Below are 14523 nucleotides of genomic sequence, written 5' to 3' on the forward strand. Positions count from 1 at the left end.
CCTTCCAGCTCTGATTCCGCCGAGGATCGAATTCGCGCGTGATCGCGCGTGGATGCACAGTACAAACGTCACAGCGAGATGCTGGATCTTTTTTCATTGGAGACTTAATTCTCCAGGGCTCTGTTTTCAGGGCCCGAGAGTTACAAAGTTGAAAACATGTGGAACCACAAATCGAAACCCCTCATTCTCCAGATGAGGAGGTCGGTGGCATATTCTCTTGGGTCTGCTTGCCCTTCTGCAACTGCCTCTCATGTGAATCCAGTGAGTTTATATAAAATCATCGGGACTCGCCTTAGGTCATTGTATAAGATTCATTTCATTTGGACATCATTGGATCCAGTGGTTTCCAATTAGTCTTCAATCAGGCCTGCCTCGGGGGTGCTCACATCGTCGTGAAATCATTTTAATCTGGTCCATCCTGGTCCCTCCAGAATCATGTGCCTTGTGTATAACTTCTTTGTGTTGCTGGGTTTAGGATTTTCTATTCTCTCTTTCCCTCAAGTGCCTGTTGTGATTTCGGTGAACCTTTTCACACTGCCCTTATTTTCACACAAAACCAAGCGCAATAAGATATCAGAGGCACAATGTGATAAAGGTTTCCCGTGTAGTTGCTGGTCATCTGAAAGCTGCTTTCAGCTCTGGGAAGAAGTGAAGGTGTTCTGTCCTGTTACTCATAGACAGTTGATTTGGAAAATATCATAGTATATTTGAAACAAAACTACAAATGAAAAACTTGTTTCTCTGAAAAATCTTACTCGAGAGGTGTAGCATGACACTGATGTGTCCAAGCACACAGATATTATGAGAGCAGCTTTCTGTTTGATTTGATTACATTCTTCATGTGCTTTACCTTGAAATTGTACTTTGTTTACTGTGCTGAGCACTCATGATAGATCTTTGACTGTGGTTAGTTTTGTTTGCTTTTCGTTTTATTTTTTTGATAACCGATTTTCCTCTCCTGTCTACCTGATGATTTTTGAATTGTTTGTCTGTATATAGCTATAGACATAGATGCTACTGGCTTAGATGCAGAAGACAATGATATTCCAGCAAACCACCGCTCCCCTAAACCCAGTGCAAACAGTGTAACGTCACCCCACTCCAAAGAGAAAAGAATGCCCTTCTTTAAGAAGGTAACATGAACTTCCAAGCTTGCGTCTGTCCACGTGCCCAACTGCACTACGTCACATTTCTAGTCCTGTGGACTGTCTGCGTCCTTGATAAAGCCAATAACATGCATGCTTTGTTATTCTTTGTTTCTTTTCCATGCTGCTGTAGCTAAGCAGAAGCAGAAATCGGTAAGTTCACATTGACATAAGCTGTGTTTATCCTGCCCCTGGCATCATTAGCATTCAATCCCACAGTTTTATTCGATACGATCAGTTCTGTCCTATGAAAAGAACCTATCAAGCCGCTAACTGAGTCCATGCATTTCCAACCAACTAAATTCGGTGAGTGACCTGTGAAATCACCATTGCAGTACTTAGCCTTTTTGATGGAATAATATCTACCCCCCGAGGGCATTCGTTCCAACATTCAAGGAACGTCAAACGCTGACAACTCCATGGAATGCACCTCTCTTGTGCATGCTTCTGTCTCTTTCCCTCTCTTCTGCAGAAATTTAACTGATAATCAAGCCTATTAAAACCATCATTATATTCTGATTTAGGACATCCAGATACATAGCTTGTACTAAAACATTTTCTTCAATTCTTCAATTTTTAATTTAGTCAGCATTTAAACTTCTGATCCACTAGGAGCAAAATCTGCCGATGAACAAGACCAGTGGGAAACTGCAGGCTTGTTTTGGCGGTTTACTCTGAGTTTCTCCTGTTGTCACATGTAAACCCTCTCCCAGTGTTACTCAGACCTCAGCATCCCCCCTGTCGGATGGTGGCACGGTGGCTGTGCGTGCGTAGAGCCTGTGCCGCTGGCCGACCAAGATGCTACCCAATGATGTTTTTCGTCCCCTGACTGGAAACTATAGGCTATTTCTGCGCTCCACTGATTCCAAAGTCTGTTTCCTCCAGCACATTTTGTAGCTCCAAAGCGTTATTTTCTAAGGATACCTCCCCTACAATCCCCTTCTTTCCTTCCCTTCTTTTATACACCACTGCCCACCGCCTGCTGTGCTGTGCTGTCTTTTAGAGTTATTCTTTGTGACGTCAGCAAGTCCGGCACAACCTCTCATGACACTCAGGGGTGGAGTAGAATCTACTCCCCCTTCGACTGTCCACGCCCTGAGCTCTTCTCTGTGCACAAGGATTCTGCCCTGTGGAGGAACTCTGAGTCATCAGTGAGGTGTCAGATGCTGAACTGTGTTTCGTTTTGTTTTTTAAGTAAATTATGGTTGCTTTCATCGTGGAAGACCTAGCCACTCCAGGCACAGACTAAAACACCTGGATTTTTGTGTGAACACCGAAAACCCCAGCTGGATGTCCATCCACGACAGTGGGTCCATGTCTCTGGTCCTGTCTTCTTGTCACGGCTAAAACGTGCAGCCAGGTGACTCAGTGTTCAGAGCAGCAGAAACCTAGAAACGCAGCCTTGCTCAGCTGCCCTGGGCTTTACAGAACAGCGACAGGAACGAAAACCACGTTCGCTGATAGGTTTTTGAAGTTTGCTGACTCTTAAATTCCAGAATTTGAAAAATGTTTATCGTAGTTCTTCCACTAAATAATTGGAACACATTACACTTAGCAGGAAAGGATAGATGAAAAGGATGGTGTCATGATCCGTAGAGCACAGAGTACCAATATTCCATCAAATAAGGTCATTTCTGCTACCCTGCTGATAAAGAGGCTGACTTACCAGCACGGGTAACACTTTGCTAGTTGGCAGTCACAAATCAAAGGGACCCAAGACCCGTCCAATACTGGGCCACTGCATATTTAAAGACCTGAAATAAAATTTCTTGGGAGCTGTTCCTAAAATGCGTGCAACTTGTAACAGTGGAAAAGGTATTCTTAGACGGCATAGTTATAAGGACTTGGTTTCTAAACACTTTCAACATGATCTCAGGTGGTATAAATGCAATAATTTCATGAATGAATTTGATGAATGAATTTAATGTAATCATTTCATGAATATGCTTATGATGCCTTCGGCACCGGTATTCATTCTTCTTATGTTACTGATGACGTGGTCAGCTTCAACGTAGAGTTCAGAAACCAAAAGAAACAACCTGAGATGCAATGATGAGATTATTTGCCACGTTTTAAGTTGCTTGTAGAGTGGTGCTTGCGTGGCATTTGTGCTGTCACTGTATTATGTTTGTCTTGGTTTTTTTTTTATTCTTCTGTTTAAAAATGTATTCCACCTTGATTGTGTCTGTTAAAATTCACTTTGAACACTGAAGTTTTCAGCAGTAAAATCTGACAGCCCAGTCACAGTAATATTTTCTCGCCTTGGATTAGGTTGTCTGTGACTCTTGGCAAAAGCTCAGATGGAACCTTTTGAATTTGAAATGCTTTTTCATCCCCTCCCCCTTCCCCCCAGTGAGTTAAATTCGATCAAAGTCAGATAGTTCGTAAAGGGCCATTTTAAGCAACAGTGACATGTTCTGTCATGCGACAGCCTGGTACACTAATGACGTTCACATTTGCGATGTGTATCAAATTCTCCAAATAGTTTGGAGAAGATTTTTCTTTGGGTCTGTGTGATTCTTAAAATATATATTTTTTCAGACACTCCTCAATGCAGGAAGATTCCTGTCACCATGATTTGTTTATCCCAGTGTCTCAGGCCATAGCTCTTTCTTCTACATTTAAAAAAAAAAAAAAAAGTTATTCTTTGGGTCACTTTAACATTTTCTGCTATTAAAATAGGGGGTTTTAAGATCATCAAACAAATGAGTTATCTAATTTTTGGAAAAAGCTTTATTTTCGTTATTTTATTGGAAGCAGGAGAGCTGAAAATTGTTGCAAGTTTTAGAAATTGCTACAAAATTAGGTCCTCCCCCTGCTCTTCTAAAAAAGAAATAAATTATTGTGGGAGGGCATGAATTAGTTATGTAACAGAAACACCTCCTGAACAGTTCTTAAGAAGCATATGAGATGTGCAAGATGACAATGAACCTTTTGAGGCCACGGAGGCCTGCTTGGATATATTATCACACACACAGACACCACCTTTCCTCCAAGGCACATAAACCTTACATTTCGAGTGTTTAAGTTCCAAGGGATAGAAACCAAAAATCTAAAAATGTGAGTCCCTCAGCTGTGAATAGTGATCGTGATTCCCTCTACTGGAACAAGCATGCAGGCTCATCTAAACTCTCACAGCAAAACAGAAACTGTCAAGTATTTGGTAATGTTTTGAAATGAGGTTTTATCCAGGTAAGACCAACATCTAAGACCCAAATTCTTTTCCTTGTAATTAACCACGTGAGGTCTGATCACTTGACTCTTGAGAAAACTCAAATGCCACCTGAAAAGCAATATTAACCTCTAGTCAAGCCTAAGAGCACCTCTCCTGCATGAGGCATGTTTCTGTCCTACCAACTAGCTTCTGTTCAAAAGCGGCCCCTCCTGCTTTAGGAACGTGAGGAGCATTTTTTAAGGAGAGCCAGAAAACTGTAGAGAGCTCAGTCACTTCGAAACGTGAAGGAAATAAACCCACCCGGTCTTGGATTGGGTTTATTTAGAAAAAGAGGCAAGTGAAAAAAAAAAAAAAAAAGGAAATGTCTGGAAAGGTAGTGCCTCGTATAGCAGAGTTGAGACAGAACAGTTTATACATAAAAGATTTGAGTTCCTTCTGCCTTTTAACCGTCTGAAGGCATCTCCTCTCTCTCTGCAGACAGAGCACACCCCTCCTTATGACGTGGTCCCTTCTATGCGACCTGTGGTCCTGGTGGGCCCCTCTCTGAAGGGGTACGAGGTAGGTAGCTGCCCTCGGGAGTACCCTGGACCTTGCGTGCCGAACTGCTTTGCGACCCCACCTCCCTCTCCTGACTCTTGAACTTAGAAAAGAGCTGCGGCAGTAAAGTATGTTGTTCTCAAGCCACAGTGTGCGTTGCTACCTGTTCTGTTCTAGTTTGTTTTCTTGGCTGTCGCCTTGTGAGCTACAGTTGACTCAGTCTGGAGAGAGAGTATCAACTGGAGAGTGACTGAAACCCCTTGCGATGTCATTAATTGTCACTCCCAGAGTTAGTCTGGGGAACTTCGTCTTTTTGATTGCTACTGTATCAGAGCTCAGCGACGGAAAACAGGGGCGACCTCACATGCTACTTTTTCCCAATGGTTTTCAGACATTCTTAAGGGTAGTAAAATTGTCTTATCATAATTAGTAATATTTTATTGTCTCTTATTGCTTACTCAATTGCAGGTCACAGATATGATGCAAAAGGCATTGTTCGATTTTTTAAAACACAGATTCGAAGGGCGGTGAGTATTTCAGAATTCTGGGTTTTGTGGATTTTTGTTGTGAAGATGATGAAACCTGGGTGGGACAGGCGTGTGATCCCAAGAGGAAACTCACTTCTGAAGTCTCCGTGGTGACAGGAAGAAAGTTCCGTTCAGTTCGATCGGCTTCAGTCAATATTTGTCGTATTTGCTTGGCACCTCCTCAGCTCTCTGTTCTTACACCTGCATCCGTAAGCTGAACTTGGCCAAACCCCTGCTGACGGATCTCACCCTAAATTCATGATCAGCTGGCCCTCAACGCTGCCCAGAAATCATACTCTGTATGCCTCTTCCATGCACTTCTCTACTCTTCTAAAAGGCTTTCACAGCACTTCCTCTCTCATCAAACCCTTCTCCTCTCGAGCTCTCCCGGGAATTTGCTTCCTACTTCATTGAGAAAACAGAGGCGAACAGAGGAGACGGTCCAAGCGATCCCACCACACACCTATCCCCCCTTGTGTATTTGCCTGAATGCTCCGCCTTTTCTCCTGTTACTGTGGGCAATGACCCCTACCTGGGTGCTAGGTCCCAGTTCCCCATCCCCACACCAACACAGCTATCACAGCCCTTCCCTCTCTCCTCGGCAGTATTTCTCCTTCTAATGGAAACACCATCAGCACGTAAAAATGGAGTTGTTGCCCTTTGGCCAAATTTGGCCTCATACGCCCCTCCGGCGGTCCCGTTCTCCCCCTTTTCTTTATAGTAACCCTCCTTGAACAAGTTGTGTGCACATGCTCTCTCCTGAGTCTCTTGAACCTACTCCAGTTACCTCCCCATCCCTTACCCCAAACTAGTCACGTCAGATCACCAGTGACCTTCACGTTGATAAATCCAGGAGGGGATCCTCAGCCCTCCTCCTAATCAACATGGCGGACTACTCCATCCTCTTCTAAATACTTCATTTGCTTGGTTTCTAGAGCCACGCTTTTCTGGGTTTCTTCTATCTGACTGGCAGCTCCGTTGTCTCCTTGGCTGGCTCTTCCTCTCAGCTTGACATCTTGGAGAGCCCAGGGCTGTCCTCTGTCTTCTCTATCCACACTCCCTCCTTTGGTGATTCCATTCGATGTCGGGCTTTTAAATAGCATTTCTTTGCTGGTCTCTCCTCTGAATCCCAGACCCATATGTCCTACTGTCTGTGCAACATCATCACTGAGGTGTCTGACACTGAGGTGTCTCATGGACTTCTCAAGTTTGACCTCCCAACTCCCCCCATCCCTGACCTGCCCCTTTCCGTCTTCCACCTTTCCATCCATACCTCTTCGTCTCTCAGTCCCAAGACCTTCCACCCTGGAACATGGACTCGTCCTTGACTGTTCTTTTCCCCTTACGTTCCACATGCAAATGCTGTTGTCTGTCTCTTCAGAATATATCAAGAATCTCCCCACTTCTCACGCATCCTCTGCTATCCATTTGGTCTGAGACACCATCGTCTCCTCCCGAGATTAGTGCAGTAAATAGCTGCCTAACTTGTATCCTTGCTTCGAGCTTTGCTTCCTTCAAGTCTGCTCTCAATTCACGACCCTGTCACACTGTGAGCTGGATCTCATCACTCCCTTGTTCGGATCCGTCAGGTGGCTTCTCTTTCCCTCAGTGAAAATCAAAGTCCTTCCGGTGGCCTACACGGCCCTGTGTGGTCTGACCATCCACATCCCCACCCGCTCCTTCTCTTTGACTGCATCTCGTACTCCACTTCCCTTTGCTCATGCTCTTCCTGCCTCTCACTTCCTTGCTGTCCTATGAGTGTTCCAGACAGTAGATGCATGCCCGCCTCGGGGCCTTCACACTTGCAGCCCCTGTGCTAGGAACTTCCCCTCAGATATTCTCCTTGGTATACGTGCGCGCCCACACACACACAAGCACGCATTCTCTCTTCCTTCCCTGACTTTTTCCCCGTAACTGTTTTATGAGTTTTATTTATTAAATTCCTTTGTTGTCATTCTCCCACAATTAGAATATAAGCTCCACGAGGGCAAGGGTTTTAATCTGTTTTGTGAACGATGGTCAGTTCTCAAGGCCTAGAACGGTCCTCAGCATGAACAATGAATGGATGGGTGTTGAAAACATGTCTGCTGGAGGGATGCAGAGATGTGGAAGCCATTCACCGTGTCTGCCTGTGAAGAGCTCATGTGTAAACCATACACTGAGACCCTGAGCAGTAAAATATCAAGTGAATGAAAAGACAGCTGGGCACGTAGGTGTCCAAGGTACAGGCAGCATGAAGGGAAGACGGATTAACACTGACTTAGGGATGTCAGCATCCAGGAAGGGTTTTTAAATGGTACCTAAGATTTTCCCAAGTGAGTTAGGAGGAGAAGGGCATGTCCAGTAGAGGGTCTAAGGTGTGTGCAGGCATGAAGGTGCATCCTGGATGCCACCTAGAGGTCTTCAGGTGAAGTCCCTAGGGTAGGGGGTGACCGGTAACAAAGCCGGGCCCATCTCTAGCGTGTCGTGTTAATCAGCTTGGACTTAATCCAGCCCTTTCCCTCTCCATCCCTGCAGCAGATACTTCTTCAGCATATTCTATGAGCCAAGCATCGTGAGACACAAAATCAGACGACAGCCTTGGCTTCGTGGAGTTTACTTAGGGTCTACTGAAAGGAAGCCTTGAATCGAATAACCAGTGGGCACCATAGTAAAGGTTAAGCCAACTTCTGAAGCATCAAAGAAAGGACTGGAGTCTAAAATGGAAACTTCCAAATTTAAGCTAAGAATGGATTACCAGGGACCTGGGAGCACAGAGAGCGAGGGTATACTTCTGTATTTTTAATGAGACAAGTTGGGTGCCTCTCTTCTCCGCATTCCCTTTCTTCTCCAACCTGACAGTTACAAGTACAGTAGATGGAATCTGTAGGTTGCACTGTTCTTTTAGACTTCTCAGTTGACTACTTCCTTCCTTGACCACACAGGCGCCTACACGTGTTCCTGATTTATATTGACTTCTGGTCATGAGGTAGGAGATAGACAGGCCCCAGGCTGAGCAGCTGCAATTGGTCGCCCGCTGCCCTTTGACAGACCAAAGATGGGCACAAGCAAGATGACTGGCCAGAGACAACCCAGAAAACTGCCCCCATATAAGCAACCTCAGCCACCCCAGTTGCACACAGCTCACGGCCAGTTTGCCCGTGTGCTCTTCCACACGTACTTTGCTCCTAATAAACACTGTCTCTTTGCTGAATTCTTCCTTCAAAGAAGATAAGGACCAAAGTCCTTCTTCCAGCTGTTCCACAGTGGGAGTCAGGAGGGGAGGCGGGCAAAGAGGGCAACTTTTATAGCAGGATAAGTATTGTTAGTCATCCAGCAAAGGACTGACAGAGATAGAAAACAAAAAGTAGAATCTATGTTTCAAGAAAAAAATAGAATCTATGTTTCAGTAAAAGACTTTAGGATCAAAGTCTGCCTAACCAAATGCTCCTAATTGGATACTTTTGTTTTTCATAACTTTATGAAATATAATTTATTTCAGGCCAGGAAACACAGCTTGGTCCTTGGCTTGATCCAAGGCCATCGGGCTCTGGCCACGTATAAAAGGCATACCTCTAATCGGGCCCATGTAGAGCCTTCCCCTCTTTATTCTTGACTTTGTCATCTATCACCATTTGGAATTGTCTACACGAGCGTGCTTACCCAGAAAATTCTGCTAGAATAGGCACTTTGCTTTCCGTGCCTGAGTTAACCCACTGCCCTTTTCTAAATGCCAAAGATGGGGAAGTGAGGTGGGGTTTCCTGACTTACCACCTCTATTTCAACCTAAGTTTTGAACTTGGAAGATAGATTCCAGCCATAGGGTGTATCTTGGACCCACGTTCGAAAGTATCAGCCATCCAGATTGAGTTCATTTAAGAAACAAACAAAGGCAATATCTCAATGTTGTATCCGTCTTCTGTTTCTGGCCAGAAGTAATTTCCATATGGCTTTATGGGTGGATCTGCCCTGGCTCATCTGAACTCATAAAACTGGGGTTCAACACTCTAGACCTGTGATCACCAAATAAAGATCCTCGAAGTAACAGGGTCCATAAGGGAGAATTTCTAAAAGCCGTGCAAAACTTTAACTCCTTTACTCAAGGCAAGACACGCAGAGTTACTGAATCATTCGGTGTCTGCTTTTGGTCACCAGACAGCAACAGAGGGCGGAAATTCATCCCAGGTATCAGGTGTGTCTAATTCTAAATAGACCTGTAATTCTAGAAGGGAAAAGTGAATGACTCCTGAATTATCTATTAAATAAACAACATTTATTTTTTTAAAAAAAATGTAAAGCCCAAGAGGGAGAAAATAGGAAAGGAAGGGCTGGGGATGAAAAGATTCTTGACAGGAATTCTTTTCCGTCTGAAACCCGGTTAGGTTCGTTTGTGGAAGCCCTGGAGAGTTGTCAGGACCATGGTCCTGGTTGTTAAAATAGCACTAAGTGTGTCAGGTCAAAGAAGAGATGACGAATCATTATCCTTTCTGTTATGTGCAGTAGAGGAGCCCATTTACAGTCGGATCCACCCTAAACAACTGTGTCATCCCGTGAACAAAGCAATCTTCCTGTTCACCTAGTAGCACGACAGGTAAATTAACAAGAAAGTCGGGGGCGAGAAGGAAAGCCACCATCAGTGGTGAATTCGGTTGTCCTCTCCAGTGATTCTGAACATGTCAGCTCTCGACACAGAAGCGTTCAGAATGCATACTGAATTCTGTAGGGATGGGTCCGTGACCTTGTGTGAAGGAATCTTCCTGGAAATCAGTCATCCTGGAAAATATTACATCACTTTGTCAGGTGGGAAATGTACTTAGACGTGAGACAGCTTCTTCTAAACCGGTGGTTATCTACCCTGGCTGCGTATTAGAAGCATCTGCAGAGGTTTAAAAACAAAAACAAACAAAAAACCCACCAAAGACTTACATCCCACCTGTGACTAAGCGAAACCCAGTGTCTAGGATGGGACTTCGTGTAACTGTAAAATCTTTCCTGGCAACTTCGATACACTGTGAGGGTTGAGGACTGCTCCTCTACACTGAATTGTCCCCAGAATTTGGCCCTTAGGACTTTCAAGGTCTGTTTTTTTTTTGGCGGAACCTCTAGTAATGACTTAAGGAGTTGCAATAGAACCGTGGCTGTCTTCCAGAGCCTACAGAGCGAACCACGTAAGCAGTCTGGTTTCACTTGGGAATGCCTTGGGAAGTCCTAATGAAACTAAATATGTTTAAGTTGATGTGTTTAGTATCTCTTTTCTGGTTATCGTTTTTTCCACGTTCAGTAATCCTGTCATCAAAGTACAAAAAGCTTAATCAAGTAGACTTACTTTTTGTAAATAGGAGTCCCGCTCCGTGATAAAAAGGAATGAACTACTGATACACACAACATCGTGGACGAATCTCAGATCCATTATGCAAAGTGCAAGAGGCTCAGCTCAAAAGGCTACGGTGATGCTCTGGAAAAGGCAAAACCACAGGGATGGAAAACAGCTCCGTGGTTGACAGGGGTGGGGTGGGGCAGGCGATGGAACTGTCCTGCGTCATGAATGTGATGGTGGATACAGGACTTCATGAATTGGCCCAAGTTCAGGGATGTGTACACAGTAAAGGATGGATTTTACAGTATATAGATCAAGAGATCTTTTTCTTTTTTTCTTTTTTTTTTTGCAAAAGCCAGTGATTCCCTTTCCACACTTTACTGAATGTCCTGCTCTCAGAGGGCAACTAGTTTTACCTCTTTTAACTGTATCTCTTGGTATTTATTCCTTGCCTCTAAATCGTGTGCTTCATTTGCTGCTTGAGTTTTCAATGCTAGGCATTATCTCTGGGCTTCCTGCTGTGAAGACTGTTTAGCGCTCTCGTGCATATTCCTCCTTTCGCTCTCACATACACACGCCTGCATCCGTCTCATCCTCCAGTCTCCCAAGAGTTAAAGCATAATTTTGGCTGGTTCCGTATACTGGATGCGTGATGACCACGTAAATACAATTTCAATGAGCCATGTTGTATACTCACATTACTTTTCTCTTGTGTGTTTTCTTTGTGGTTTCTGTGCGATTAATAATTTTGCTTTTTACACGTGCTTAATTTTCTATATAGTTGGCACCAGTCAAGCCCCACATTCTCCCCTGGTTGTCTCAAGTTCCTCGCGATATATTCATACACATCCGATAGTCCCTCAGCTGTGCCTTTTTGAACCTTCTCTCCAGGAACGTTCTGTCCTGCTCGGGTCTGGATGGTGTGTCTCTGTGCTGAGTGCACATTTGTCATTCGGAGACATCTCATTATCCTTGGGATGCCTTTCACCTTCTTTTGGGGTGTGAACCCCTTTTTCCTAGATCACTTGATCTCTTTCAAGGCTTACACCCATCGTTTCTGTCAAAAACATCCTCCAACAGTTTCCTTAGAAAGAGGACATTCAACCTTTTTGAGACCCTGAATGTCTTAAAGTGCCTTTGATCAACCTTCCCATTTAATTGATAGTTAAAATAGTTATGGAATTCTGATTAGAAAATTTTCCCCCAGAATTTTCAAGGATTTTTGCTCCATTGCTTTCTGTCTTCCATTGTTGCTGTGTTTTTTGTTTTGTTTTGTTTTCAGTTTTAATATTTTTTTACTGCAGTTGATTTACAGTGTTGTGTTAATTATTCTTGCTGTTGAGAAGCACAAGCATTTCCATTCCTGAACCTTTGTATGGGACCTGCCTTTTCCTCTGGAAGCTTTTAGGTTTTTCTTTGTCCCCAGCGTCATGAAATTTATAAGAATATGTCTGGATGCGGAAGGTTCATCCTTTGTGCTGGACTCCCCCTTTCCATTTGGAAAATCAAACTCTTAATTCTAGATTATTTATTTATTTATTTATTGTACTTCTCTTGCGTTTTCTTTATTGTCTTTTTTCGGGAACTCTTGTTATTTGGAAGTTAAACCTCCTGGGTAATTCTCTAGTTTTTATGCCTTTCTTCTCTGATTTTCCATCGGTTTGTCTTTTCTGTTTTACTCTTTAGCAGATTTCCTTAACTTTGTCTTCTAAGCCCCTCTTTTGAATTTTCATTTCTACTGTTATATTTTTAGTTTCCAAAAACTCTTTCTTAGTCTGAGTCTTTATATAGAAGTTTGTTCTAGTTTTGTAGATATAATCATCTCATAGCTTTCAACTTTAGGTGTTAGTCATAGTTGATTTTTTTCTGTTTGTTTTGGTCTTTCATGTTAGAAGTTTCCCTAAGATGCCCAAGGAACACTGCTGTGCTCAAATTTAAGAACAGGGCATCAAAGGAAATTCTGTGCTGATAGGTACAGCTTGTCCCCTTTGGGTCTCCCTGTAGGACAACCTCACTGGACGATCTTCATAGGAAACCACCAAAGTCCTGATCTTTGGGTCTTTTCTGTTTGGTGGTCAGATTCCCCAGAGAAGAATCTTCCATTCTTGACACCTGGAGGATATAAACTTGGCTACCAAAATTCTAGGCTGAGGAAGAGGGCTAGGGGCTCAACATTTAGCATCCTTTCTTCTCTCTGTCCCTGCTCTGTGTAGCATCCCCTGGTCAGATGCCCTCTGTTTTGTTGCCTAGAGAGACTGAACTTATGGTCTCACACCACACGGGAAAAGGATGGCCACCTTGTGGCTTGATGTAGTGGAGGGGAGGTGGAGGGATCTAACTATGAAACAGACTTCTAACCAAATCTCTTGTTTTTAGTCCCCCCTTCACCTTCTTCTTCAGAGGTTTTGTGAGTCCTCTCTTTTGCTCCGCACTTTCCCTACTGCTGGCTTGTTTATTCGGCTAAGTCTCCAGTCTAAGTCATCTACTCTTTCCAGCTCCCAGATTTTGTTGCTCTCATTTTGAGCCTGTCTAAAATGACCCCCACAATTCATGACTGTCTGTCACAGCACCCCCTGTGTCCTCTTCAGAACAGCCATCTTAACCTGTAATCATTTTATTAATTTCTTTTCTTATTTATGACCCATATCTGCTACTAGACTCTCAGCACTGAGGAAGACCTTGTTTGTCTTGTTCTTATTTATTCCTCATGGCTATCACAGCACCATACTGTGGGAGGGATTATAGCACAGGGCCTAAGAATATAGGCTCTCAGTAGTTCTGGGTTCAAATCCCAGCTTCACCACTTTTTGTAAATATATAGCCGTGGAGAAACAGTCTACCTATGGGTCACTTTTTTTTCATCAGCAAACGTGGGAGGATATCCTCTCCGCTGAAGTTTTTGGAATGATAGGGCTTCCCTGGTGGTGCAGTGGTTAAGAATCCGCCTGCCAATGTAGGAGACACAGGTTCAATCCCTGCCCCGGGAAGATCCCACATGCCGCGGAGCAACTAAGCCCGTGCGCCACAACTACTGAGCCTGCGCTCTAGAGCCCGCGAGCCACAACTGCTGAGCCCGCGTGCCACAACTCCTGAAGCCCACGTGCCTAGAACCCATGCTCCGCAACAAGAGAAGCCACGAAAATGAGAAGCCCGCGCACCGCAACGAAGAGTAGCCCCCGCTCGCTGCAACTAGAGAAAGCCTGCGCACTGCAACGAAGACCCAACGCAGCTGAAAATAAAAACAAATAAATAATTTTTTAACAAAGTTAAATAGATAAAGTTTTGGAGCGATTTAATGAGATGGTCTGGGTAATGAGGTAATGTGGGGTGCATGCCTGGCACTTCATAAGCAACCAGCAGATGCTAAGTCAGGTAGGTGCAGGATTTTCAAAAAATGAATGATTAAGTGCCCCAGCATTTTTTGGGTTGAAAATATGGTCACTTTGTATGTATATGTGTGTGTGTGTGTGTGTATAAAATACTTGGATGAGTTTGGGGCATGCACTTCTGTCCCCCTTTATTCAATGAATAACCTCAGAGTCCTCTGCTGCTTTTTCCCCAACAGGATTTCCATCACAAGGGTCACCGCTGACATCTCGCTGGCCAAACGGTCTGTCTTGAACAATCCCAGTAAACACGCCATAATAGAAAGATCCAACACAAGGTCAAGTTTAGGTAAGCGTGTGTGTCGCCAGTGAGCTGAAGCCATTTAAACCCTTCTCTCCTGAGGCTGCTGGTGAGCAGGTCTAACTAGATGATAATTCCATGTGTCATAGCGCAGAGACACTACAGACACGTGTCACCAGTAGCCACTGCTGCCGTCTTAGTGATTTCATGGTATGG

The 14523-nt window shown here is 44.0% G+C and overlaps 1 protein-coding gene across 11 annotated transcripts in view; it reads left to right on the plus strand.

The window, feature by feature from the left end:
• The window catches only part of CACNB2 (calcium voltage-gated channel auxiliary subunit beta 2), a gene marked incomplete at both ends in the record, with an annotated part of 400287 nt that overhangs the window by 365530 nt on the left and 20234 nt on the right, over positions 1 to 14523 (plus strand). For 5 of the 11 annotated variants that reach the window (XM_082844966.1, XM_082844970.1, XM_082844974.1 and 2 more), the window contains 4 exons: positions 1000 to 1133; positions 4798 to 4878; positions 5326 to 5384; positions 14246 to 14355. In XM_082844966.1, the coding sequence (XP_082701092.1) occupies positions 1000 to 1133; positions 4798 to 4878; positions 5326 to 5384; positions 14246 to 14355 (384 nt within the window). Of the gene's footprint in view, positions 1 to 999; positions 1134 to 1278; positions 1299 to 1757; positions 1824 to 4797; positions 4879 to 5325; positions 5385 to 14245; positions 14356 to 14523 lie in introns of all 11 variants that reach the window. The other 6 variants (XM_082844972.1, XM_082844976.1, XM_082844968.1 and 3 more) reach the window with 2 other exon arrangements.

The sequence above is a fragment of the Leucopleurus acutus genome, assembly GCF_964270905.1.
Source record: "Leucopleurus acutus genome assembly, chromosome: 1".
In the NCBI taxonomy this organism is placed as follows: Eukaryota; Metazoa; Chordata; class Mammalia; order Artiodactyla; family Delphinidae; genus Leucopleurus; species Leucopleurus acutus.